Below are 27,958 nucleotides of genomic sequence, written 5' to 3'. Positions count from 1 at the left end.
CATCAAATGAAGACTTTACACTTTTATTTCAACAGTTTATCATTTCTCTTCTCTCTCTGGCTCAATTAAAAAAAAGATCAGTAAAATAGTAGAATCCAGACACATGAAAGGGAATGCTGACAAACATGTAACACACTCTCTCCTGGTGTTTCATTTAGTCTTTGGCTTTCTTCTGCAAGTAAATGATGCCAAGAAAAAGGTTTAATCTGTGCATACTGAACTTATCTCATTATTCTTCAGATATCTGTGCTATCCTCAGCTTAAAAATTCAGATGCWGAAGCCTCCCAGTGAAATAATTAATCCAATGTCACACAGCAAGTCAGTGCCAGATCACAAACACTTCAGAGCTTTGGTTTCCAGTCTCTTGCTGTTCTTTATACCACAAAGAATTATTCACTTTAAAATACTCTCGTTGTTCAGGACTGGGAAGAGATGGAAGGTGGTGGAACAGTTCATCCAGCAAGTTACAACTCTCCTCCTTATAAGTCATGAACAGCTAACTAGACAAATACCTTTTTCATAAGCTTTTAAGGTGCACTGTCTCCCTGAATGGGAATTGTGCTCCAAAACTGGTAGAGCTGTGGTGGCAGCACAGCTAAATTAAGAGTATTTASCCTCAAAACAGCTCAACAGAAACCTGTGGGAATGGCCATGCAGCTATGATACTCTGAGCTTCCCAGCGCATGAGAACAAGCACTGCATACAAAAATGCAACTCAAAAAAGTACTGCACTGAAATGATGGGCAAAGAGAAYCCAGGCAGAGCAAAGAATTTGGGCAGAAAGCTGTCCAGCCCTCAGCCCCACTGCTCAGCATCACCTGCAGATGAACCAACCTGCCCCCAATGAAAAACAAATCAAACAGAACAAGGATGGTGCACTACAAAYCCTCTACAAACAAGGGTCTGGGTTGTGGGGAAAAGGGAATTTTTAGAAGCTCCTAAAGCCTAGTTGTTTTTGCAAGAGTCACAAGAACTTCTCCAGCAAACAAGCTGGCCAGTATTCATRTCATCTGAAGGCATTGTGAGGGTGTGTGTGGGAATTAGGGAACTGTCTTACTTTCCTTAAATTCAGCCTCAGGAACAGCTGAATTTCCTTTTGTCAAACTCACCCCAATCACCTCCTCGTTCCTKGCCCAAAGTTTGTATGAGTCACTGAAAATTTAACAGACGAGTTAGTACAAAATAGAAGAGCTTTTAGTTTCATGCCAGATTTCTTAAAGGAAGCAACTACAATTCTTTAACAAATATAGTGAGAAAAATTAATGAGTCACCACCCATGCATCGTGTGCATGTGTTATAAATAGCTCAGCATTCCCCCTCATGGCTGCTATAAAAGAGATTTTTTTCCTAAATTTTATTTTAACCAGCAAATTATTAGGTATAGCTCCTTGGTAATTTAATTACAGGCTCTATCATAGATTCCTTGTACTCCACATCACACAAAGCTATGCCAGGATAACTGTTTCAAGTAGACAACACTGCTTCCATCCAGTAAAGTTATAAGCATGCACAGTAAGTTATTTAATAAGTATAGATGCCTTAAATTGACTTAAGTGGGGAACAAAAGCTCCTATTAATGYAGTTACCAGTCAGGCAAAAGCATCTTCTTGCTAGTGGTGCTCAGTCTGCTCCTCCTCCCAGCAACCTCATAAATTTCAAGCAAAAAACCCATTCCGTCCTTCTTTATTAGTAGCCAGCAAGTGAATTAGCTTAAAAACATYTTAACACTTCAGGTTATCAGGATACAAAAATATACACTTGTAACAAATGTCATTGGCCCAGGATAGATTCTTGTTACAAAGTCATTCCACACTAGGAGTGGGATTTGCTAGTTTAAACTGATCATCAAAATCCAATCTTTTGATAGAAATGACTATTGCATAGCGATAAAAATGAAATAACTAAAAAAACCCCTAAAAATAAAAAAAAAAGGAGACAAATTTGAAATTATAATGAAATAAAAAACAGCTGATGCCAAGTCAATTCTCTCCTCTATGGTAATTACCAATAGTGGTCTGGTGTTTGCATTCTCCAGATTTGCTTTAATGAAGTTGAGCTTTCCTCTATAGGAGACTGCAGACATGGGAGAAGATTTGGAGCCAGTTCTGCCTTGGAAAATATTTTGCAAAATCAGCAATTTTTCATTCCAATCATAATACTCTGCTCACCAGATCAGAACTTTTCATAAAAATGCAGTTGCATTAATAATCAGTTTCAATACAGTCATTAATATTATGTATATTTTATATTATATAGGTATGTATGTATGTATGTATGTATGTATAATTAGTATTTAGCCCGGCAACAAGCAGGGATTTGAAGTCAATGATCCATATGGGTCCCTTTCAATTTGAGACATTCTATATTTCTATGTTTGCATAAAAATAATCTTCAAAAAAGCAGTTAAACARTATGAAACTAAAGACCAACTTCTAAACTTTATTTCCTAGCTGTCAGCAAATTTCAGGAGGAAAAAATAAAATCACAATATATCCAAGCATATGACAAAAAGTGAAAATTGAAGGAAAGCAAAGGAAAATCCACCTCTAGATTTAAAAAGTTAATTATCCAGTTTATTAGATTTCTAGTCTTAGTAGCAGATCATCTAAATTTATCCTGTTGAAATGTGCCCAGATGCCTGCAGTGATAGAAGTTAAGTACCTTGTATCGGGCTGGTTTTTAGAGCAATGTAACAAAAATGAGACTTTGAGGGGCATGAACCACAACTCCCCTCCTCATCCCTCCCATGAACTGCACCACCCACATAAATACACTGGAAACTGAACTCCCTCACTGGATGTGCTGAGGTAAAATGTTACATATTCTGCATGTTTATAAGCCACCATCCCACTGCGAAGATATATAGCTAAATTCAAGGGGAAAAAAAAAGCAAATTCTGATTTGTCCTCACAGGAAAGCTCCCCAGCATAAAAAAAAACCCACGGGAAACAGGAGTACAAAGCAAAGTGACACCTAACARGGAGCTTTTCCCTTTTCACCTCTGCTTAAAACAAACAACAACAATGCACAACTCTGCTCTCARAAACCACACCACATCAGTGTGTTCTGTAGCAATACCTTAATTACATATTCCAACACTGGTTTTCAAATAATCAATTTAAATTTTAGGATAAAACAGCACACAGCATATTGCAYAGTGTTCCTCTGACAAGCTTTCCACAAATTTGAGCAGCGTAATAAGGCGTACTTTAAGAGGAAAACCCTGATTTTCTCCCTGTAAGTTCAGCCTCTCCTCCACCCCCAGCACAGCATTCAGAAGCATTTCACGGCATCAAACACATCTCAAACCCGCTTTGCAAATCCTTTTGCCTTCTCTTTGCAGCCACAGAAGCTCCCATCAACYACAGTGACTGCAAATGCAAAGAAACAACAGCAGAAAAGTAATGAAAATCTTGAATGTAGCTCTCCTAATGGGATGTAACAGCTGGAACAAAGATCTAACCCAGCTGGGAGAGCCATCATTTTCTTCTAAAAGTGAGAGAACACGTGAGCAGCAATGACAGGCTTTTCACAGCGATACCACAGTGTCTCAACTACGTCAGAATAAATCCATTCAGTTTGGAACACAAAGATTATGTCCCTCAGCTGACAGCCCTGCTAACTCAAACCCCACTGGTTTGACTCCGAGATAACACCCTGACAATAAAGATGCTACAATTGGAATTTAATTAATTCTACTTATGCAAAACCATGGCAGAATTCAACTCATTCATCCAGAGCTGGGTTTGCACAGTAACTTATTTTAGGAGAAAAAGGAAACAATTCTGAAATCGTAGGGAGATGTCAGCTCAGTATTAAGATGTCGTTTTACAAACCTTTTTAAAGAAAGAAATACAGGAATCRTTTTAAGAGAGGTAATAAAAAAATACCACATCACTAGCATGAAAACAGTATATTCCCCTTCTCCTCAAAAAAAAACCAACCAAAAACAACAACACACAAAAGAACATCAAACCAAAAAATCGTCATGCTTGTGGTACTTCCTTCCCCATTCATAGAGAGGAAAAATGCATTCCCCCACTTTCAGTAAGCAAAGCTAAAGCCAGAGAGGGATAACCAAGCTTTACACACTTCCAATCCTCAACACCAAAAGGAAAAAGTTTCATTTGCATCATCTGTGTATTTTCCTGCAAGCCTTACAAACACTGCAGCACAAACATCTTCCCCGATATTTGCACTAACATAACTCTATCAAAGGACAGTTCTGATCAAGCCTAGGTGAGCTCCTCTTACATCCCAGAACTCCATTCTCCCAAACCCTCTCTGTTGTCTCCTTTAATTTCTTCAAAGATAATTTCTTTTTGGATTGAGATACAAACTCCAGAGCTGCAGCAGCTGCACTTATGCTGTTGGGAGATAGAGGTTAATATTGCACAGCTCCATTTTTAGATTAACCTGCTCTCAAATTTGGGGAAAGCTTATACAAGAAAACCTATTCAACCCGAGAAATCCAGTTTGCAGCACCCAGTCCCTCCTAAGCTTGGTTACACTGGCAGCATCAGACTTGATCTCAATTATTCCTGAAATGATGGAGCAGAAGCAGGACCAGGTACACTCAGCTCATCACTTTGCCTCATGGGGGACCCCTGCAGCACTGAGAACTTCCCTTCTTCAAAGAAGAGACATGACCTTCAACAACAGCTCTTTCAGGACATGGTTGCTCCTCCCTGGCCAAGCCACTCACATTGTGCTTCCCACCTCCCCACACTCTCCAAATSCATTCAAATTCAGCACAGAAATCAACACACCCACCTTCACAATTCTTTGGATCTTGCTGCATCCAGTTCACCACCAGCTGACAGCAGCAYACCTCTGATTTTCCTCTCACCTGTGGCTGTGACACCTCATTAGCAGCTCCCACAGCCTGGACAGAAGTGCTGGCAAATGTTCCCGTTTGGTGCATTTCAGGGCTGCCACCCCTGTTACCWGTCCAGTAACCTCCCTCAGACCCCAGCACATTCTCTGAACTGGTGGCGGCTACAGTAGCYCCAAATCCACCAGTGAATCACCTACCCAGCACTCCAGACAAGCAATCAATTATCCACCCCAGCTCCAAGCCCTTCCAGACCCAACTGCTCTGACCTCTGCCCCAGGGGCCCTCCAGGAYCCTCCCCTCCACAAGTACAGGACACACGGAGCAGCAGCTGCTCACAAGGCCACAGCTCTCCAGCACACCAAAGGAAGGGGGAACATGTCCCTCTTGGCACAAGGAGGCACAAGCAGCCCTGTTTTCCCAGGCACACACAGCCTACACCCACCTCTGCAGGGTACCCTTGCTCCCCAAAGTCCCTCCACTAGGGACATTCTCCTTCATTTCCCTCCTAATACWCACAGATCCTGCAGGAGTGCTGGCAGCCCCATCTCTGCACACAAATCTCTGCCACATTACACCCTCCCTGCCCCACATGTAGGGCAGCAAAGGCCTCCACACACACAGAGACTTGTGACCCTCCAACCACACATTTCACAGTCTGAGCCTTGCTCCGCATTCCCCACATTTCCTGTTTAGACTCTCAGCGACCCTGACAACCTCCCTCTTCTCCCAGATCACCACCTCCCACCCCTTCCTGACCATCAGCACCTTTTCTGACATTCCCAGATCAAGCATATCCTTACCACCCTCTCAACCCTATGGGCAGCATTACTGACCCAGCAAGCAACTGGACATCYCATCCTCCCACATCCCATGTTCTGCAGGTACCTGCAGGACATCCAACCTCTCAGAACCTCCACTGCAGGCTCTGCAGGGGGACAGACAATCCCAAGGGTCACACAACTGCATCCCCCATCACTGCCAGACCCAGCAGTGGTACTCCCTTATCAAATACATTAACACATTCCACACTGCTGTGTGGCCCAGCCAGCAGCCCTTGGCATTGATTCCCAGGCCTCTCTTCTCCCACCTCCTGTAAACTCACCCCTCCCATGCTCCCACCCCAGCACCACCTCACCCTAAATCCAGTGGGACCCAGGGCATCCTGCCCCCCACCATCACTTCCAGCTCCTTCTGTACCACCTCAATGACAGCGCTGGCTATCCAGCCAAACCTCTCCCACTACATCCACATGAGGACATTCACACCATGTACACTAAATTATTCCCAGCCCCATCCCATCCCATCCCATCCCATCCCATCCCATCCCATCCCATCCCATCCCATCCCATCCCATCCCTTCTGCACACACATATTCCACACCTCTCATGTACAGGCCTGTCACACTCCCACACTACAGCTCCATTTCCCCCAAAAAACATGTCAGTGCATCCCTGACTTCCCACATCCCCCACACACATGTTCCCAGTCCCACAGTGCCACTGCTTCCCCCCTCTACACACACATTCCCAACCCTAAGCACTCCAGCCCCAGCAACAGGACTTCCAGACACACTGCTCCCTCCCCATGCAGGAGAGAGTCCAAACTCTGCACCCTCCATCCTCACCACTTTCCCCTGTCCCAGAACAATGAACCCTACTCACACATCTCCACCTGCAGTGGGCCCCTGGCACTGTCCCCATAGCACAAAGATGAGCTGGGACAACACAGCAGCACCATATCCTCCCATGCACACATTTGCACTCTGTAAGGGGGCTGGCTGCCCCCTCTCCCCTGCAGTTCACCTCTCTCCCCTGCAGTTCACCTCTCTCCCTGATTCAGAACAGCCCAGCCACAGGGCCAACAGCCCCCTCTCCCCGTCCTGTATTTCTGTCTCCCCTCTCTCCAGCACCCTGCACACTGTAGCCAGAGAGGGACAGCAGCTCCACATCCCCATACCCACTGCCACAGAGCCTCCTTTCCTCCAGCTGCAGCCCCACAATCCCAACTCCTTGGCCATACCCAGACCCACAATCCCAGCTCCTTGGCCATACCCAGACCCACAATCCCAGCTCCTTGGCCATACCCAGCCCCACAGCCCCACAACACTCCCTGGCACCAGGATCCCTTTACAGCAGCACCGCCCCCTGGTTTCCCTCCCCATGCTGTCAGTCCTTTGCTCTGTTCCACAGCCTGGCTCCCTTTCCCCACAGCCCCCAGCACTGGCCCATGGGCTGATCTTCCCCAAACCCAGACCTCACACCCACTACCCCAAAGACCCCAGCACTGCCCAAATCCCACCTCCCCACACTCTCCTACCCTGCTCAAATGACCACACCTCTACGACCCTCCCCTGCCAAGCACCCCCAGCTCCTGGCACTGCCTGACAGGCTCCCAGCTCCCAGCTGCCCTCCCCACGCCTCCACACTGATATCCCACAGCCTTCCCCCCCAGACCCCATCCCCAGGAACCCCAGGACTGCCCAAATCCACCTCCCTGGACCYTYCTGCCCTRTCCCCCAGAMCTCTGCTMTGCCCGAATCCCACCTCCCTGCRCCCTCCTGCCCAGTACAAATCCCAYCTCMCAGTAACCTCTTGCCCTGTMYCCCAGGCGCCAGCAYTGCCCCAAACCACTTCCTTGTGCCCTCCTGCCCTGCCCCAAATCCCACCTTCCCGTGCCCCTGCCCTGCCCCACAGTCCCTAGCTCTGTTTCCTTGGCGGGATGGCCGAAGCTGGCAGGGCTCACGGAGCTCACTCATCCCGGACCCTCCTCACGCAGGGCCACTTCCAGTGKCCTCCCAGGACAGTGTCCAGCCGCATCCCCCCCGGCCCAGCCCCAGCCCGCACTCACAGAGCTCGCAGTAGCGGTGGCAGCCCCGGCCCAGCCCCTGCAGGTACCGCTGCAGCACGTCGGTGAGCAGGTCGCAAGCCGAGACCTGCACCGAGTCCCAGCCGAGGGCCTGGCAGATCTGCGCCACCGACACCCGCAGCAGCCAGCGGGAGTAGGTCTCGCACATCCCGCCGGGGCCGGGGGGCCGCGGGAGCTCCTCACGCACCGCCCGCCACCGCCGCCATCGCCGCCGCCATCTTGGCTCCGCCCCGCCCCCGCCAGGCAGCGCCGCTCCAGCGCCGAGCGCATCGAGCGGGGCGGGGCGGGGGCGGGAAACACCGCCCGGAGCCACAGGGGCCGCGGGAACACCGATATGAGGGGAAAATGAATATTAGTGTTTGTGGAACTGGGTAACACCGATATGAGGGGATAATCAATATTGGTGCTTGTGGGACTGGGTAACACCGATATGAGGGGATAGTGAATATTGGTGTGTATGGGACCGGGTAGCACCGATAACTGGGGATAATGAATATTAGTGTTTGTGGGACAGGGAAACACAAATAACTGGGGATAATCAATATTGGTGTTTGTGGGACTGGATAACACCGATATGTGGGGATAACGAATATTGGTTTTTATGGGACCGGGTAACACCGATATGAGGGGCTAATCAATATTGGTGTGTATGGGACCGGGTAACACCGATATGAGGGGATGATCAAAATTGGTGTGTATGGGACCGGGTAACACCGATATATGGGGATAATCAATATTGGTGTTTGTGGGACTGGGTAACACCGATATCTGGGGATAATCAATATTGGTGTTTGTGGGACCGGGTAACACCGATATCTGGGGATAGTGAATATTGGTGTGTAGGGACCGGGTAACACCGATATATGGGGATAATCAATATTGGTGTTTGTGGGACCGGGTAACACCGGTATGAGGGGATAATCAATATTGGTGTTTGTGGGACCGGGTAACACCAACATCTGGGGATAATCAATATTGGTGTTTGTGGGGCTGCAGGAACACCGATATGAGGGGATAGGGAATATTGGTGTTTGTGGGACCAGGTAACACCGATATATGGGGATAATCAATATTGGTGTTTGTGGGACCGGGTAACACCGATATCTGGGGATAGTGAATATTGGTGTGTATGGGACCGGGTAACACTGATATATGGGGATAGTGAATATTGGTGTTTATGGGACCGGGTAACACCGATATGGGGATACTGAGCATTGGTGTTTGTGGGACCGAGTAACACAGATATCGGGGGATACTGAATATTGGTGTTTATAGATCTCCCCGTGCCTTAAGGGAACTTACAGGACGCACGGGGTAGGACTATTCACAAGGGCAAGTAGTGACAGGACAAGGGGGAATGGCTTCAAACACACAGTAGTTTTAGATGGGGTATTGGGAAGAAATTCTTCACAGTGAGGGTGGAGAGGCCCTGGCACRGAGAAGCTGTGGATACCCCAATCCTGGCAATATTCAAAGCCMGGCTGAATGGGGCTTGGAGCAACCTGGTGCTGGAAGGTGTCCCTGTCCATCGCAGGGGATGGAGCAAGACGACCTTTAAGGTCCAACCCAAACCATCTGTGATTCTATGATCTCTATAAATAATCTCAGTATCTTTAAATGAATATAAATATCTCAGTATATCTTGGAGACAGGTGTCAAGAGGATGGTGCCAGACCCTTTTAAGTGGTGCCCAGTGACAGGAAAAGGAGCAATGGCCACTAACTAAACCCAAACCATAAGAAGTTTAACCTCATCATGAGGAAGAATTTTCTTACATTGAGGGTGCCAGAGCACTGGAAAAGGCTGCTCAGGGAGGTTAGTTTTTTCTTTTTTTCTTTTCCATCTGGATGGAGGAGGCAGATGTAGAATGCTTGTTACACAGATATYTATGGGATCAAACATTTCTTCAGGTTGATCACACCTGCAGACATCAGGTATTCAGGATTGTGGCATTAACCATTCTGGGTGAAGACCCTTAATTAAAGAACTGGACAGCAGGTAAAGGAACATGATTCCTCCCCTCTGCTTTGCCCTCTGACCCCAGCTGGAATCCTGCATCCAGTGCTGGGGAACTCAGCACTGAAAGAACATGGAGCTACTGGAATGAGTCCAGAGGTGGTCACAAATATGCTCTGAGGACAGAAATACCTCTGCCCTGGAGACAGTTGGACTGTGGAGCCTGGAGAAAAGAACGCTCCAGGGAGAACCAAAGTGGCAGCAATGAGGAAAAAGTATTTCTGTGTGAGTTGTTTAATTGGGTAAAAAAACTCAAGTAAGGAAAGGACRGAACTACGGTGGCAAAAATGAATGAGAAAGAAAATAAACAGTAACTGAAAGGTGTAGGAGGTGCAATAAGGAGAAGCAGAGCTGTTACTCAGTGGTGACTGTAGAGATACATGAGCTACACTGTAGCTCAGTAATTGTATACAACTAATCAAAGCATGGAGGACAGAATTGGAAGTAATATAAGTCTAGTATAAGAACTTAATTAGTTCATAACTTAACATTTTGGTTTATTAGACCATTAATAATGTGTTGATCAGTCTGTGAAAAGTTGGATCAGTCACATCTCACTTCTGCAGCCTCAARTGCAGGACCTGGACCCTGAACAAAGTCCTGAAGCTCCTGGCTTGTTCAGCCCGAGGGTGGTGTCCCTCAGGGCTCCACACTGGGACCAGTATGAGCTTCTCTGGGCAACTTGTGCTAAGGCCTCACCACCCTCACAGTAAAGAATTCCTTCCCAATATCCCATCTCAGCCTGCCTTCTGTCAGTTTAAAGCCATCCCCCCTTGTCCTGTTGCTCCATGCCCTTGCCCCAAGCTCCTTYCCAGCTCTYTTGGAGCCCCTTCAGGCAATGGAAGGTGCTGGAAGGTCTCCCTGAAGCCTTCTCTTCCCCAGGATGAACAAAACTCTCAGCCTGTTTCTACAGCTCCAGTCCTCTGATATATATATTTCTATATACACTGACCACGCTATAAAGTGTCCATTCTAAATCACCTCTGTAGTGACTCACCTAATCAGATCAGTTAATTTTAAAAACTGAACATCYGGAAATAGCAGCAATACAGAATTCAAATTAAGAGATATCAGTGTTCCAACTGTGTGAAGAGGTTATTCCAGTCTCCTCCTTCAGCCCTCAATACAATATTAAGTAGCAAACCAGCACTTTCAAACACAAGGTGAAGTCAGGAAATCTTTTCTACTCTTCAAAAAAAATCCACTTACATGTTTCACATGGCAAATTAAATCAAAAATGTAGAGCAGACTTCTGAAACTTATTTTTTAAAGCATGCCCAAGCCCAACCCAGATATTTGGACACCAAAAGTATTTGCTCCACAGACAAAAGTATCTGTTTCATGGAGGTGGTTTATTGTAAGAATTTACAGATTTCTGGGGCTTTTCCGCTTCTTCACAAGATAACAGAGCAGTCTTGTTAACACAGACACAGGCAGGCTAAACCACATAWGCTCAGAAGAGCTCCTCTTCACCTGTAAGGAAATTTGACACAAATTAAAACCCTTTATTTTAAACTTCATCTTCCCCAATTTGAACATTTCATTAATAATTTTTACCACCCACCAAACTATTCATCAAATCTATTTTTTCTTACATTTTAAATTTTGAAGATGTTCATTTTRCTACAGAAACCTCTGCAGGTATGTCTTAGACATACCTGACATTTTTAACTTATTGCATTAATTCAGGGCACTATGCAAAAATTCAAACAGTAATTGCAATTTAATCCAATAATACAGAAAACAAACCCACAGAAAATTATATCTATGTGAGTTTATGCTTTGTACATGGGCATATTTTCCTTAAAATTCCTGAAAATTAAGAACTCTTTGTTCAGGCACCCAAACTAGAAATGGGCAATTTCATAGSTCTTTAGGAAGACAAGTTTCCTCCTGACCAAGACTACTGAAATCTGACTTTCTCATCTGACTTCAGATTTTCTGTGTTAATTCACTGTAAAACACAACCAAGTTTCTATTTCATAACGTTACCTCTTGGATTTGGCTGAACCGCTTTTTCCGATTAATCCCTGGTTATGGTATTATGAGAAAAAACAGAACAAGCAGGTTAGGAAGCAACTCATGCAAATTCAGGCAAAACTCTGCACGGATTTATGACCAYAAATGTATTGTGAGGAGCACAATACAGCACCAAAATAATACAAAATACATATTCCAAGCAATCTGTAAATAGACAGGATATGAATGCAAGTATTTCCATACAGAGCACAAATATTTAACTGTTACAGTAATACACATTAGCTACATGCAGTTACAAATTGTGGTCTAAGTCCACACATTTGTAACCTGCAGCACACACCAGCACTAAACTTCAGTCTCATGGAAACAAGAAAAATATTGAACTTCAAGCAAAATACACATTCCATAGTAACAGATGCTGAAAATTCCCTCCTCCTTGCMAACCCACCCTCAAACTCTCAGCTTCTCAACGCTTGATTTATCCAGAAACATTTCAGTCACCCCAGTTGCTCTACCCCACTCAACACTACTGGGCTATTTGACCAGGTAAAGTAGGAAATGTCCAGGTAAAAGGGATGGACATCCACAAAAGGCCAAAAAGGTGTGAAAATCCACAAAAGGCCAAAAAGGAGGAAAAGCCTTGCCTGTCTAGGCAAGGATGTGTGGTGACACTGAAGATCTATTTTACCAGCTTTTTAGCTTTATCTGCTCAGAAAAAAAAGCCAAACTTCGCTCTGGTTAGTAGAATTGCACAGGCTGAATTGCTTGAGAGCCATGCCATGGACTGCCTTCCCTTTGGTTTTGGGGCTACAATCCTAACCCTTCCCCATKACCCTGGCACACAAGCAGCACATGACTGCAACAGCTCTGATTGCWTGTTCATACAAATACTCACAGAGCAGCAGCACCAGAGATGATCTCAATAAGCTCCTTGGTGATGACGGCTTGACGGGTGCGGTTGAACGTCAAGGTCAACTTGTCAATCATCTCGGCTGGAAAAAAGTAAGATTGGAATTGAAACACTTAATGACTGTTCAAATACAGATAAAGAGGAGCTGTGTGGACAGAATACCCAAGTGTCTTGTAAACCACTACAAATGATCAAGAGGCTTAGTGCACCTGACATTTTTCCCCTACAGGTAGTATTACCAGTACAAAATTCAGAAACTTGAGAATTTGGCTAGAGTTGTCAGTTAAACATCTGCAGAACARCTGGCAGACTTGTAAATACCACGTATGACATGGCTTATTGTAATGTAACACAAGCACGCATCATTTGCTTTGAAATTAGATTTCACTGCCAATTAACTACATTGCTACTTCCTACTACAGCATTACACTTGCTGTAGCAAAAGGAGACAGATTTTTCTCCCTATCTTTTTTTCCTCAATTAAACACAGAAGGTATCACCTCTTTCTCCAAAGCTGGTCATCAGAGCCACAGTTCCAGGCAGTCTGACTGCACGTCATATCAGTTTCACTCAGTCACCAGTATCCTTCCAAGGAATACTTTTATATTTTCTACTTGCTTCATGACACGTGGTATTTAACTATTGTTTAAGKTTCCCCACCTTTCAATTGTGCTGCAAATTATATTTGGTAAATGAATAGGTAGAAGTTTATAAAAATTCAGGAAATCCTCAGAGCAGCCACATGAGAGGAGCATAGAGATCATTTGGCCATTACAAACCTAGTTTAGTATTTCATATTCCTTTTAAACAATCCGTTGTTTCACTACAAATCCTAGGCTTGTTKCTTGATAGCAATCCCTCTTTCCAGGGACTACAGTTCACATGTYCAGAACAGAATCCCAGTTAAAATGGCTCAAAAAAACAAGGCTCAAAATGGAATTAAGAGAGAAACCAGCTCATTTCTAATCATTTTGGAAGCAAATTACACAAAGGGAAATCAGTATTTTCCTGCTGAACTAAAAGTCCTGAGAAACACAGGGAGTCACTTACAAGCATTCTTGCTGGCGTTGTCCATGGCAGTCATCCTGGCGCTCTGCTCACTGGTGGTGGATTCTTTCAGGGAGTAGTACAGAATGTTTGCTAGTGTGAATTCCTGGTAGTTTCTCAGCACATCAGCATCGATATCATCATAGATACTTAGGCTTTCTGCAAAATGTGAAAGAGCAGGCTTAGACACACCCAAGATTTACTACTTCCAGCAAAATACAATGACATGGAGAAGACTACTTGGCTGGACTGTTTCAATACTTGAGGGAGCACACAGGGATTTTCTCCACATATTATGCATACTTTTACAGTTTCTCTGCTAGTTATAGTTTATGTAAGTATTTTATGTGTTCTAATTCAATTTAACATTAGGAAAGTCAGGTTCTGATCAAAACAAAATATATTATTACCATATTATGTTTAACCTTCTCATATAATATTGCAGAACCATTCTGGGGTATTTTTAATGGGTTGTGAAAAGTCACTCACTACTCAGATTGTTCGTGCTGAAAATATTGGAACTGACAGAGTTTACATATACTCAATTTTTGCTTGCAACAGAATTTCAAACCTGCATTAGTACAACCTTTCCTTTTATCCTCTCTGCCCCACAGCACCTTAATAAATCAGCCTTGGCCTGATCCTGGCCAAGACAAAACCATCTGTTAAACTTATAATACAAGCACCATAATAAAATGTTTTAATACCATGTTCCAAATACTATTCCTGTGATTTTTCACTGCATGTAACTGGTGGTTTCCAGCTCCCTACTTACCAGAGCCAGCCACAGTTTCAAAGGAAAAGATTGGTTTTTCATCSGTCTTGTAGGAGATGACAGACCTGTACAAAAAGAGCGAAACAGGCTCTTCACTTCAATTAACTCTAAATTGAATGCTTAAAAYCAAATTGGAATAGACAATTTCTGGCCTTCTAATGCCACAAATTTCTCTGACAATCCTGATGAAAAATGACCTTGGATACCATGTGGATATAATGAGGTACTGACTGTAAATATAACCGCATTCACTATACACAAGTTGAAAGGGAATTCYAGTAACAGCTACTAGAAAAAACAGCCCAAAATTTCTTCACACACAATAAAAATCAAGAATTAAAGGGACCATTCCAAGTTACAGTCAGTTTTCATATCACTTCATCAGGCTAATATGCTCTTTTGAAGCATTCTGTYAAGTATTTTTCCAGTGAAGTTTCCGTTTAACCTTACCTGAACCGATTGTAGATGACAGAGCCTTGATCAAATTCAAACCCAGAGTTTAACAGCTCTAAAGCAATGACTGAAGCATCGCCAAAGCTCGGAGGTCTCCGTCCCACCTCTTTGAATGTCAGCAGGAAATAGTTGCCATGTGTCCTGCAACAACAACAAACCTGTGTTAGAACCAAGTGGGTGCTCTGAAGTACAATGAGGCAGCAAGAATCACTAGGAGTACCATAACTTAGGAGTGTTCAGAACTAAATATTTTATTGAATTATGGTCTAAGAGAAATTTTGCCTTTCTTCAGTTAAATTACGATAGYTTCACAATACACACACTTGTAACAGCTCCAGTTGACAGCTTTCAAACTTTTATTTCAAGAATATAACACTGCTGTGCAGCAGTTTCCCAAACTGTGTGTGATTAAAACCACTTTAAGGATATTTGCACTTTTTTTTTTTACAGGAACTTGAATTTAGCCCAGTTCCTTTAAATGCAATTTCCTGCCAATGCCACACAATCTTCTAAGTAGTTTTGAAATTTCTACCACAGAAAACAAACAAAACTCCAAACTAAACTCTTTTGGGGTGTGAGTTTTGGGCCCCATSCCTCTTACCTTTGAAGCAGGCCTCTGATCTTGTCACCTACTCCAACCACCATAACCTCTTTCCCTGCATTTGAGAGGTTGGTAATCTCATTCTTCATGGTTTTAGCAATGGATGTATGGATAGCACCACACAGGCCTCGGTCAGAGGACACACCAATAAGGAGGTGCTTCTTCTTGTCCTCAGGTGGCTTTATTTCTGCTTTCTCATAGAGAGCTGACAAAAAAAATGGTTAAATTTTACAAGGGTGCCAAGAAGCAAATGTCACAAAAACCACCCCAGAATTTTTTCATCTGAAATCAGTTCTAAAGAAGCTCCAGATCTCAGCCAAATTAATTTTATCTCCTCACAATTGTTCCAAGTTTGCACACAATCAGACCAGATGTGAGTAAGAAACAATTCAGAGCCAGCCACAGCTCTGATCAGATGTCACTCARTGAAGTTCACTATGCAAATTCTTTTGGAAATAGACTACTGGAAAGTTAAAAAGCCTCAGCATTTAATGACTGCCACAAAAAACTCCTCTTCTGCTCCCACACTGCAAAGTGCAAGAACTTTTTCTCACACAGAGCTCCTGTTCCATAGACCCTTGCAGGCTTCAGCTCCCTCTCAGCTCTTGCGTATTTGGCTGCAGAAACCATCTTCATGGACTTGGTGATCTTCTGAATGTTCTTGATGGACTTCAAACGCCTGGTGACTGCAAGGTTAAGAGTTGAAGGTCATAGACTGTACTTGGCATAATGACTCAAACCTAAACAACAAAATACTAGCAAGAGCCATCAAAAATATTTTGCCATGTTCCTCATAGAGGWAGAAATAAATAAACAAACAACACACAAGGAAACCTCATAAAAGACCTCAGTATTTATTGTAAGAGTAAGAATGTGACTAATGCAAATTCATCTTTACAACAGATATATTCTGCCTTCAGACTTGTCATTCATTTAATATTTATCCCAACATGAARTCTATTTACTATTCTCTTTGCTTCCACATCTACCTGTTGCACAAATATATCATTTGAGGTATAATGTAATCTTTCACAGATGACAAGAAGAAAGAAACAAACAAAAAAGTCCCCATAGTATGAAGACACAGAATAAATTTCCTCCTCTGTTTGGACTATGGTAAAATGAGGTTTATAAAAACACTAATGGAAAAAGAAACCAAAACAGGTATCCCATAAACAAGCACAGTTCCAAGCCAATATCCCTAYAAAAGAACTGAGGAATGGCTTAAGGAAACATTATCAAACCAAAACCATTTAGTCAACCCTTTTCCTCCCCAAATGCTGCAYGAAAGCACAAGGAAATAAACAAAAACTAAGTTAATTCTTAGAGGTGAGCAAAAATCTGGTTTAGCACATATAATAAAATTACTTTTAAAATATATTTGAGTAAAACTRTAAGATGACATCTAAATTAGTGACAAAACCACTTCAAGCAATTCTTTTTCTAAAGGACACTTGTTTAATGTAATTAGAACTGGAGGCCATGTACAATTATTATTTATCATTTTACCTAACATAAGCCATATTTCAATATATGGCTTTCATGCAGCATTTTTCCTCTCTCAAAAGCAAACAAAACCTTTACTTACTGTCTTTTAGYGTTGCCATATTCCTGACTTGGCCCCTGAAAAGGAATGCAGAAGAAATTAGGATAATTCACTAGCTCTCCAGCAAACTAACATTTACCAAGAGCAAGTCCCTTCCAGACAGATGAAAATTCAAGATTTGCTATTCTTTAAAAAGCATCTGTGGTGGAGACAAGCCACTCTGATCTGAGACTTGTATGCACACCTTCATCCTTTCCTCATCTATATAATTTCACAGAACCAATAAGTTGGAAAAGACCTCTGAGATCATCAAGTCCAAMCTATGACCGAACACAACCTTATCAATTAAACCACAGCACTGAGTGCCACATCCAGTCTTTCTTTAGACACCTCCATGGACAGTGACTCCACCACCTCCCTGGGCAACCCATTCCAATGTCTAATCATGCTTTCTGTGAAAAAATTGCTGCTCGTGTRCAACCTAAACCTATGTCCTCTTGTCCTGTCGATGGCTGCCTGGCAGAAGAGGCCAACTCCCACCTGACTGCACGCTCCTGTCATGGAGTTGAAGAGTKTTAAGGTCACCCCCGAGCCTTTTCTCCAGGCTGAGCTCCCCCAGCCGCTCTTCAGAGGATTTGGGCTCCAGACCCTTCCCCAGYTCCATCGCCCTTCTCCAGACTCGCTCTAGCACCTCAATGTCCTTCCTGAATTGAGGGGCCCCGAACTGGACAGAGGATTGGAAGCGATGCTTCAGCAGTGCTGATTATAGGGGGCCATTTAATGCATTATTAATATTATTAAATACACATGCCTAGTGTAACGGCACGGRGCAAACGAGGGCATCAGAAGGGCAAATTACAAATGAAAACATAATAATTTAAAAAAGCCTCAGATAACACAAATAATTTCTAAATACTATTAAAACGAAGCAGAAGAGGCCGCACTATTCCCTGTCCAAAGCAGGGTCTCCTGCCATGTACAAACCTGTCCTTTAACCCTTGTCTGTACCACACACCCACCACGGCTGAGCACTCTCACCCAGGGAGGACGGACCCTCCATCCCTGCAGGTCCCCACTGCCCTCATGTCCCCTGCCCGCTCCAGCCACCCCTCAGAGCCCACAGCCCCTCACGGGCCGCCCGGGGCCGCGACCCCGCCGCCCCCAAGCACCGCATGGCTGAGGGAAACCATCCCCCCCTCACCCCGCAGAGCCGCCCCGACCACCGCAACACATCCCCCATCCCCACAGCGCCCGTCCCAGCCCGTCYCGCTACCATTGCGGCTGAACCAGCGCGACCGCGGCGCCCCGGGCKAACATGGCGGCGCCTCCACCACAGCCCCGCTGAAGGTCAGCGCGCCCGCACCGCGCCTGCGCCGCCCCGCCGGGATCCGCTTCCAGGGCGCCGCCGCCATTTCCGGAGAGGGCGGGACCGGGACCGGGACCGGGAACAGTGTCGGGATCGGGGTTGTACCGGCGTCATGGGGAAGTCGGATTTCCTCAGCCCCAAGGCGATCGCCAACCGCATCAAGTCCAAGGGGTTGCAGAAGCTGCGCTGGTACTGTCAGATGTGCCAGAAGCAGTGCCGCGATGAGGTAACTGGGGGTGCGCTGGGAGGGTTCGCGTTGTTTCGGGCTGCTGCCGTCTCTGTGTTCGGACCCGTGTCCCGCTGAGGGGGGCAGTTCTCCTGCGGCCAGGTCCCCTTGGTTGGAGTCATCTTTTGTGACAGTTCCRAAATCATAGAATCACGGGGTGGTTTGGGTTGGGAGGACCTTTAAAGATCGTACACTTCCCCATCCCAGCCTTTCACTAGACCAGGCTGCTCCAAGCCCCGTCCAGCGCGGCCTTGAACACTTGCAGGGATGGGGCAGCCACAAATTTTCTGGGCAATTTGTGCCAGGGCCTCTCCACCCTCACAGGGTGTTCTTCCCAACATATAATCTAACCCTGCCCTCTGTCAGTTTAAAGCCATTGTCCCTTGTCCTATCAATTTCCCTTGTAAGTTTCCCTAGTACTATTGAGGGGGACACTGTGGGAGCTACAATCGCCCTTGTAGGAGTTTCTCATCTTCTTGTGGGYGCTGCAATTCCCTCAGGGAATATGRGGTCTCATATCCTTCACACGGATTCCCCAATCCCCTTGTGAGGCGTACAGGGCTGGCTCAGGTTCCCTTTGGGAGCTTTGTGGGGGCTCTGATCCCATCTGTGGGGTGTGATCCTTCTAAAGAGCATCCTTGCCTCCCTTTCCAGGAGCGTGGGGAGCCCTGATGCTCTTTAGGAAAGCCCTGATGCTCTTTAGGAGATCCCTGATGCTCTTTAGGAGAACCCTGATGTTTTTGGGGGGCTATTTCCAGTAGCTCTTGTATGGACCACGTCCCCTTGGATTTGTGGGCATGGAGGGTTCCCTGTTGCTGTGAGTGGAGTGATCCTATTGGGATTTCCAATCCCCCATGGGAGAAATCCTCATCCACTTTGGAGGAAGTGTGTTGGTCCTGATCTGTCTTTGAGGATATTATTTTAGTTTTTGATTTTCCATGAATAATCTCTTAATTGTGCTTTAGGGAAGGAGTCCATCCCATGTATGTTTAATTCTATCACTCTTCACTTGTTTCCTTGACTCTCTCCCTTTTACCCAAGAATCCTAAATCCTGTTCTCTTCCCAGTGACTACAAGTAAAAAAGCTTCACTGACTTACACCTGCATCTTTTTGTAAGCAGGGGAGAGGTCTCCCAGGGAGTGAAATTTACTGTAGATGTAATCGTATTGTGCTGAAAGACCATTATATTAAGAAAAGAAATAAGGGATTCAGCCAAATGTGCCATTCCACAGGGAATGAAGAGTGCTGTTGCAATTTCCCACCTCATAACCCTTCTCACACTTGTCTGGAAGTTCTGGGCCTTTGAGGACTTTTGATTTTGGCTTGCCTGATCAGGAGAAGCAACCACCCCATTCTAGGCTGAGGCTSAGTTAAGGTGTTTTCTGTGRRGCCTCCTAGAAATTTCACTCAAAASCCACTATTTTTAATACTCTCTTCAGCTGTGAGTGTTGCAAATTGAGACAAAGACAAGCAAAGTATTTATTTTTGCTTTATAGAATGGCTTCAAGTGTCATTGCATGTCTGAGTCGCACCAGAGRCAGTTACTGCTGGCTTCTGAAAATCCTCAGCAATTCATGGATTACTTCTCTGAGTAAGTTTTCTGTGGTTTTCTTACCCAGATTTTCATTCTTCTATCAGCTCTGCACAGCCACACCCCTAAGGCCCAATAATGTCCCATTGAAGACACTTTATTGTGATATGTTTTAGTATCAGCTCTGTTTGTAGTGGTGATTTGAAAATTTAGGCAATGCCACTTTTTAAACTGTAGGTTTAAAAGAGATTTCGGGGAGCCATGATTTTTGTTAAATTTGAWAGTTTTGTCTCATGTCTGAATGGTGTTTAAAGTTGCTCTGTGTTACAAATACATCAGCTTTCTGTCCCCACTGAGTGACTGCCACACAAACATGAGCTAAAAGATCCCTAACAGAGAGAGAATGAGTCAGGGAAGGGACTGACATCCCCCAGCTTCTYCCAGGCCTTTGTCCAGCTGACCTACATGACAGCTGGGATGACTGGAACTGTCTTCAGCACGAGTCTGAAGTGTGGCTTTATGYTCCAGCCCTGGAATTAGCAGAGAGATGAGTGATCCATCTGCCCCATCCACCCCCTCTGCCTTTTGTCCTGCCCTGTGCTCTGTGTCAGTCAGCCTGGGAAGACACCTGGTAACAAAACACCAGCAATTAGTGCAAGTGTTGAGATTCCTTCATTTTATCCCCTTGGAATAATCTCCTCTTGGAGATTTAAGGTGTGTGCTTGCACCATATTATATTTCATTCTGTAGTTAATGCTGCTCTRCTGAAAAAGGGAAATGTGTCTGAATGTCATCATACTCAGCTCAAAAGAACAATCAGGTTTATAGCAGATATTTAATTGTTAATGATGACAGAAAATTGCTTCCTAATGGTTAAGGTTTCACTAAAATACTTTTTTTTTTATTTCCTAAGGGAGTTCCGAAATGATTTCCTAGAACTGCTCAGGAGGCGATTTGGTAAATATTTTGCTGTATCTTTCTTTGTTTTTAATGTCTTTTATTATTCAGTGCAAGACATTTTAGTTGGTTTGTCCTAGGTCCAACGCTAATATTAATAATTCCATATTTTAGGAACAAAGAGAGTCCACAATAATATTGTTTACAATGAATACATCAGCCATCGAGAACACATCCACATGAATGCCACGCAGTGGGAGACATTGACTGATTTTACAAAATGGCTGGGGAGAGAAGGTGAGTGTGGCTGYTCAGGTTTGGGAAGTCTTAAAATTATTGGATARTGGAGTTCCTGATAATTGWTCAGTAAATATTTATRTTAGTTCTTTTTACTTYTTCTTTCTTCCCCTCYCCTCCTGTATATAMATTAGAAGAAATCCARACATATTTCTGTGTTGACCATTAGGAATTTGCCTATGAAAAATGTCAGAAGTCTGGCTCACATCAGTTGTGAGCCTTTTTTTGTTTCCTTTGCTGGTGTGTAGTTACTATATGCATTGCTAAATTCTAAATTATCTTCCAACAGTTGCCATTTAAAAGTTAAAAACTAGGACATCCCTTAAGACTACAGAATCTTGCCACATTTGAGGTGACAAGATGCAAGCAGTCATTTTTACTCCTGGCCTAGTGGAATGGTAAAGCTGGAGATCTGCATTTCTGTGTTTGGTGGGAGGAAGAGAGATTAAATGGCACTGTGGAGTGACAGAAAGTTTACTTTGGCTCTGGGTGCCCCTGTTCTGCAGGATACATCCARCAGTTACAGAGTGTTTGGAAAATCACTCTAGCCAGAGTCAATAACAATAGCCCAGCACTGAAGTATTTCCTGTAGTATGATGCTGTGAGGGTGTATMATTTATATAAGTTAGATTTCTGTCTTCTTCTTTGTTAAAACAGTGGGAAGGAAACATTTTCTTCATTAAGGGAAGTGTTGTGAAACACTTCAGCCACTACATGATGTACTCTGGCCTATKTCCAAAGAGATCTGGCTAGCTGAGGGCAGAAACACATGGTACAGATAATTCAAAGTCAATTTTAGCAGCCCAGTAAGGGGTATTTTGTCTCTGGTAAAATATCTGCATTGTTRCAGTGAACATGGATTGAAATTAATCTTGATATTGTTAGAATTAATCTTCCTTTGTCTTGCCTTGTCTTTTTAGGTCTTTGCAAGGTTGATGAGACWCCAAAGGGCTGGTACATTCAGTACATCGACAGGGACCCAGAGACCATTCGCAGGCAGCAGGAACAAGAGAGGAAGAAGAAACAGGACCTCGATGATGAAGAAAAGACTGCTAAATTCATTGAACAACAAGTTAGAAGAGGTTTGGAGGGGAAGGAGCTGGTGAGGAAAATTGCACTGTGTGTGAACCTTCAGCTCAAAGCTCCTTGTGGTTAAGTCAATGGGGATTTTGATGCTGCTGGAATCTTTGCACTAGTATTTCCTTTGCTTCCTAACTTGGAGTTACATTGTACCCAGCTTGGATTARTACTAAGGAAGTAATAATTACTGCTCATCAAGTGATTAGTGGTTTAAAAATCACTCTTGAATTTAGGAAGGGAAAGCAAACAATCCAGTACCAGCATGACCTGTCTTCATTTATGGTATTTCACAACTTCTAGAGCTGCAGTTAACAAGTACTTTGYACACTGGGGAGGCTGAGATAAATAACCAGGGGGATCTGGCGTAATCAAATCCACGTGAAAAGTTCTGTTTTGATGGTGCTGGTGTGGTTATTTGGGATCTGTTTACTTGACATCATTCCATGACCCCCATGCATGTTGTTCCCTGGGGCTGGAACCTCCCATTTGATCCTGGGTATTGATAGGTACGTTTAAATGCTGTTGTAAACAATTACCCGTTTCTTAATTTAAAACTAATTGAAATTTAAATGGTCTAAGCCTTCTGTGATAAAAGATTGGAAAGATACCAAAATTTCTTTGAGTTTTCAGTTTGTCCAGAAACCAGTCAGATCATGCTGGTTCAGRGAGAAAGCTACTGCAGCAAGGCCTCTTTCCTTTTATGCTGGAATTGAACAAGTTTAGGCAGCATCTCTGTATAGAGTGTTAATTGGAGAATTTTGTCTGTAATGAGATGATGTTTTCAATTTTAATCTTTCACAAATCAAGCCAGGTTGAATATTACAGTTAAAGGTGATAATCTCACAATAGTCTATAAAACTGAGCTAATCAATGATCACCAAAAAATTTTATCCTGACTCAGTTTTTTGTTTGATTCTTTAAACGTGCCTTGTTTTTTTTTGGCAGGAAATGCCAGTCTATACTGAACTGAACAGAGAAAATGAGGAAGAAAAAGGTAACCAAATTTTGATGGGTGTAATTTTCTAGAACCTACTAAAGCTGATTTTGTGTTTCAAATGAAATGAGCATTGAAGCCTACTTGGTGTTTCATAAAGTGCTTTAGAGCAGTTATAAAGAGCACTGATGTATGGAAATGTGGAGTATTGTGTATTACAAAGATTAATTTATTTWAAAAGCCAAATTAAAATATAAATTAGTAAATATTTTCAAATTTATGATTTTTTTCTATTTGTAGAGTTTAAAAAATTTTAACATCCTTCAATGCAGTTATTTTTAAAGATAGAAATAGAGTAATGTCTTTTTATTTTTTAGTTACATTTAATTTAAACAAAGGAGCAAGTACTTCAGTCGCAGCATCTTCTAAAACAAGGTGAGAAAAGAATTYAAGGCCAACCCTTACTGTTACAAAGCACTTCCATGGCAATGATATTTTTATGAGCAGGGAAGAGTGTGTCTTGTTCTGAAATGTTTGGAATCTAATCTCTCACCCTCTCTTGTTACTCAGAAGGGGCTTTTAGGTGTCTTTATGGTTCCTTTTGTATTTAAAATGTATAAGTGGGTGTATCTTAAATGTGTGCTATGAGGAGCCTTCTTGAATTCACTAGTTTTGTGGCAGATGTCCACAAAGTTACAGGTTCCCCCATGGAGGGTGGAAAAGGGATCCAGCCAAAGYATTTGAAGTAATGCCATCTAGTCCCAGCTACATTCTATGGATGGATATTCATGACTTGTTAATTTTGGYTCCTAAAAGGTTTGATTGCCTTGTCTAATTGGAGACAATACTTTCTCTGGTCATCGTTTAAGCAGCTCAATCTACCTGAAATAAATCTTTCAAGAGCTCTGGAATTTAATTGTCATCATGTAACCACAAGCAATGCAGGACAAAAGGAATCAATAATGCAGATAATACTGACTTATAGCAGTCTGTGGAGCTGTTTCATGAGCAGTGCATCCTCTCATGTGAGGCAATATTGTAATTAAATGTATTGCAGGTAAAAAGAAAGCTTTCTCYTCATCACACTCAGCTCTTAGATAAGGTATCTGATGGGATATATGCCAGGCAGAAAATAAGACAGTAAAGCAGTTCTTTGCAATMATAGGTACAGATTTCATGCTTTGAGAAAAACTTGTAAATTATCCCTAAACATCGAGCTGTGCTTAAGATGCATCTGAAACTTAATTCAGACTCTCACTTGAATTGTTCCAGTGAGGAATACTTTGGGTCATGGCTAAATTGGGCCAAATGTTAAATCATATATCAAGTAGTCTAATTTCTTCACAGCAAATGAAAAATACTTACCTATAAAGTTTGAAATTGTAGTGTAGAAGCAAAATTAGGGTATGCACTTCATGGAAAAATTACTGGCTTGTGGTTTATCTGTCACTGGTGATARAGGCATCACTTCAGAGTCACATATGGAAGCTGCTTCCCTATGTCTGTAGCCAGGTGTGCTCTGCAGCTGTTGGCTGTTCCAAGGAGCAGTGAAATTCAACCTGATTTCCAGTTCCCCAGTGCAGTGTGCAGGACTTCCATGTTTCCCACCTTCTGTGCTCACAGCACAAGCTCCAGGAACCTGGCACTTGTATTTCCCGAGTGTGGAGCAGAAATGGGACCAGGAGGTCATAGGTAGTGGGTGGTRGAGTTCTGAAGGCATTGGGCTGCTGGTAGTTCATACAGAGCTGGAGTTGATTTGTGCATCCTGCAAATGAAATGTCACCATGGCTTATACCAGGCACTGATGTTTGTCTTTCCTGAGGCTTCCCAGGATTGCTCTGGCTCTTTCATGGCTGCTCCACACCAGTAGCTGTCACCTGTGGTTGTAGCCAGACCTGCTTCTGCTTTTGTTGTTCTTAAACAGCTCTCAAGAGATAGAAAATAATCAGAATAAACTTTTCCAAAGTACATGAGCTTACCCAACGTGCTGCTGAATTTTGTGCATTTTCAAAGATAGTTTTCAAGCTAAACCAATCCCTTCTGGTATCTTTCTTGAGTCYTCCATTTGTTGACACACCTGGACAGTGTTGGTGGTCTCTGACTCTTTATTCCAAAGTCCTTAATAAATATGTTAAATAAGATTTGTTTTAGTATTTACATTCAGGAATCCACAGCTAGATATGTTTGTCTTCTTAAATATAGGCACTGCAGTTGTTATGTTCAAATTCTTTGTTACTCTTTATGAGATGTTTTTCTAAGTATTTGCTGTTTGATTGTTCTGTGATTTAATGTGCTAATTCTTCTCAAGCTCTGCTATGATTATTCGGACTTCATCTGAAATACAGTTTTTCTCTCACAGTTGCTTCTATTCCTGTATCTTCATTCCCACAGGGGAATGTGGGGAATATATAGGATATATTCCCTGTGGGGGTATATCCAACATCTTCACCACAGGCAGAACACGCAATTTGTCCTAAGGCCATATTAATAATTTCATCACTTTTCACCCCAGAGCAGCTGCCTTCATCTTTTGGGTTGAAACAATACCTATTTTTTTTTTAATGTCTTCAAATGTCTTCTATAAAAATGGCAGAACTGGAGCTTGCCTGTGGGCAGTTCTCATTTCACCTATATGTTCCCTTATTCCTGAGATGTAACTTTTTATGCTGATTGTTCTTTTCATTCCCARTTCATAGGCTGATTGCCTGTTATGAATGTGATCATGAAGGTGGCATTTGTTTGCTGGGTGTGGAGCTCTTTTCTGCAGATTCCCATGTGTTTTCTTCTTCCCGTGTGTATTCTTTGCCAGATAGGCTCAGTATCTCTGTCTGGAAGAAATTCTATATATCTGCCATGTCTGAGAGTTGCTCTGTCCAGGTGGCTTCTCTGAAGTTGTCCTTTCAAATTTGAAAACCTTATTTGCAGATCAACTTTTGTCTTCTTCATTGAACTCAAGTCATTGATCGACTCTTTGCTTATGCTGTGGTGAACTGATCATTAGGTTGGGTCCATTCTGCTGAATTGCCAGCAATGACCCCCAGTGGACATGGAGTTTGCACCCAAAGGAGATCAGTTCTGGAGGAGGAGGAGTGCAGGGTCTGGAAGGAGACTGGCACAACTGAAATTAAGTAGAGCAGCAGGCCTTTTTGCACAGCCAGTTCTTCAAATGCATCTTGGTAGAGGAATAAAATGTGGGATCTGCTGTGAAAACACCATCTTACTCTTCCAGCAGTGTCCTCGGACAGAATGCACTGAAGATGGTGGAGGGGGCAGTTAAAAGAAAAGAATCAGCTCATAGCTCCAGTCAGCCYAAAGAGAAAAAGAAGAAATCTGCACTGGATGAGATCATGGAGGTAATAATCATACAGGATTGTGTCTGTCTGCCCCTGTGCCTGTGACAATGTCTGCTTCCAGGGCGTTCCTTTGAAGTGACCTCAGACCTTCAGTTCACATGGAATTCTAACTTTCACATCTTACCAGGAAAAATAATTTCATTTCCTCATAAAACTGGTTTCTGCTGCTCAAGTCTGCCTGTTCCCCAGATGACTGAGGTGTTGGAAGTAAAAGAATACAGATTTGGCAAGAGAAGAAAATACCTCAAAATGCTTGCCAAAAAAACCCACAAATCACCATCATTTTATCATGAGTTCCTGGATTCATCAAATCAGTTTTTTATGAGGAAAACACATACTGACTTACCCTTGTTTAGGGTTTGGGGATTGTTTTTGTTCCCCACATAGCATGGGCTGGAGAATTGATTCAGCATTTCAAAGTCATGAGAATGCTGCAGTGGAAGGAGGAGGTAAATGGTGATTATTTGTTGTTCTATAGCTTGAAGAAGAGAAGAAAAGAACATCTCGAAGAGACTACTGGTTACAGCCTGTAAGTGTTTTAATAATTACTATTATTATTATTATTGTTACTGTTATACTAAATACAGCCAATTCTGCTTTTCTTAAGCCACCATTGATTTGTGAAAGATCCAAACAAAAGCAGATTCYAAACTAAATTAATTCTTCCTTTTCCTGCTCTTGACCCATTGTGGACTGTCACATTAGATCTTGAATTCAAGGGTAACTATTTGTAAAGGAAACCCCAAAAAGTCTTGAGAGATGCTACTTTCAGCCAATAATTTGACAATAAACACAAATTCCTGAAAGTCACATTTTTACTGTTGTTGCTTCCTACACTGTGCTGTACTGTTAGTTTAGATTGTGGAGTTGTTTGCACATTTTGGCACTTCTAAATTTTTTTCTCTCCTTTCAAATCTCCCAGGAAATCATTGTAAAAATTGTAACAAAAAAGCTTGGAGAAAAGTACCACAAGAAGAAGGCAGTTGTTAAGGTAAGGTGGGCCATCGGGAACATGTGGCATTTTTGGCTTTTCTGGTGTCAGGTGACTCCTGAAGATTTGTTTCATTTTGCAGGTTCAGCCTTAATACTGTTGGGGGCAGAAACGCCACTTTACCTGTATTAGGACTTACTCTGGTCAGGGAGTGAACCTTTGAATTGGTTTAAKGWCATTTATTCAATGATCCTTTCTTAAGCATGGTTTTGGCCATATAKTTTGTCCCTATTAACACATCCATCTTGGAG

General features: G+C 43.2%; 3 protein-coding genes across 5 annotated transcripts in view; 1 reads left to right on the top strand and 2 right to left on the bottom strand.

The window, feature by feature from the left end:
- Positions 1 to 7,932, bottom strand: part of TAF3 (TATA-box binding protein associated factor 3) — a 113,809-nt gene extending 105,877 nt beyond the window's left edge. The window contains exon 1 of the mRNA XM_057376632.1: positions 7,686 to 7,932. Within this exon, the coding sequence (XP_057232615.1) occupies positions 7,686 to 7,851 (166 nt within the window). The 5' untranslated portion in view covers positions 7,852 to 7,932. The remainder of the gene's footprint in view (positions 1 to 7,685) is intronic.
- Positions 7,933 to 11,052: 3,120 nt separating this feature from the next.
- On the bottom strand, positions 11,053 to 18,398 carry ATP5F1C (ATP synthase F1 subunit gamma). Of its 2 annotated transcripts, XM_057376638.1 has the most exons (10): positions 18,305 to 18,398; positions 17,074 to 17,108; positions 16,040 to 16,171; positions 15,486 to 15,690; positions 14,882 to 15,025; positions 14,432 to 14,496; positions 13,660 to 13,815; positions 12,595 to 12,691; positions 11,712 to 11,749; positions 11,053 to 11,192 (listed from the first exon to the last, which is right to left on the bottom strand). In XM_057376638.1, exons 1-9 carry the CDS (start codon positions 18,346 to 18,348, stop codon positions 11,743 to 11,745), a joined length of 885 nt encoding a protein of 294 aa, XP_057232621.1. In that variant the 5' UTR covers positions 18,349 to 18,398; the 3' UTR covers positions 11,053 to 11,192; positions 11,712 to 11,742. The 2 variants fall into 2 exon arrangements, with proteins under 2 accessions (XP_057232621.1, XP_057232622.1); XM_057376639.1 differs by lacking the exons at positions 11,053 to 11,192; positions 11,712 to 11,749 and having other exon boundaries at positions 12,591 to 12,691.
- A 94-nt stretch (positions 18,399 to 18,492) lies between these two features.
- Positions 18,493 to 27,958, top strand: part of KIN (Kin17 DNA and RNA binding protein) — a 12,967-nt gene continuing 3,501 nt past the window's right edge. The window contains exons 1-10 of one of the 2 annotated variants that reach the window (XM_057376629.1): positions 18,493 to 18,623; positions 20,121 to 20,215; positions 21,069 to 21,112; positions 21,227 to 21,349; positions 22,270 to 22,451; positions 23,375 to 23,423; positions 23,741 to 23,798; positions 26,596 to 26,716; positions 27,195 to 27,245; positions 27,639 to 27,789. In XM_057376629.1, coding sequence (XP_057232612.1) covers positions 18,510 to 18,623; positions 20,121 to 20,215; positions 21,069 to 21,112; positions 21,227 to 21,349; positions 22,270 to 22,451; positions 23,375 to 23,423; positions 23,741 to 23,798; positions 26,596 to 26,716; positions 27,195 to 27,245; positions 27,639 to 27,789 — 988 coding nt within the window. In that variant the 5' untranslated portion in view covers positions 18,493 to 18,509. Of the gene's footprint in view, positions 18,624 to 20,120; positions 20,216 to 21,068; positions 21,113 to 21,226; positions 21,350 to 22,269; positions 22,452 to 23,374; positions 23,424 to 23,740; positions 23,799 to 26,592; positions 26,717 to 27,194; positions 27,246 to 27,638; positions 27,855 to 27,958 lie in introns of those variants that run through there. The other variant, XM_057376628.1, reaches the window with a different exon arrangement.

Source organism: Malurus melanocephalus, unplaced genomic scaffold, assembly GCF_030028575.1.
Source record: "Malurus melanocephalus ecotype Western Australia unplaced genomic scaffold, MMel_1.1 scaffold_286, whole genome shotgun sequence".
NCBI classification, from domain to species: domain Eukaryota; kingdom Metazoa; phylum Chordata; class Aves; order Passeriformes; family Maluridae; genus Malurus; species Malurus melanocephalus.
Note: the sequence above shows the minus strand (reverse complement) of the source record. Positions and strands in the feature narration are given on the sequence as shown.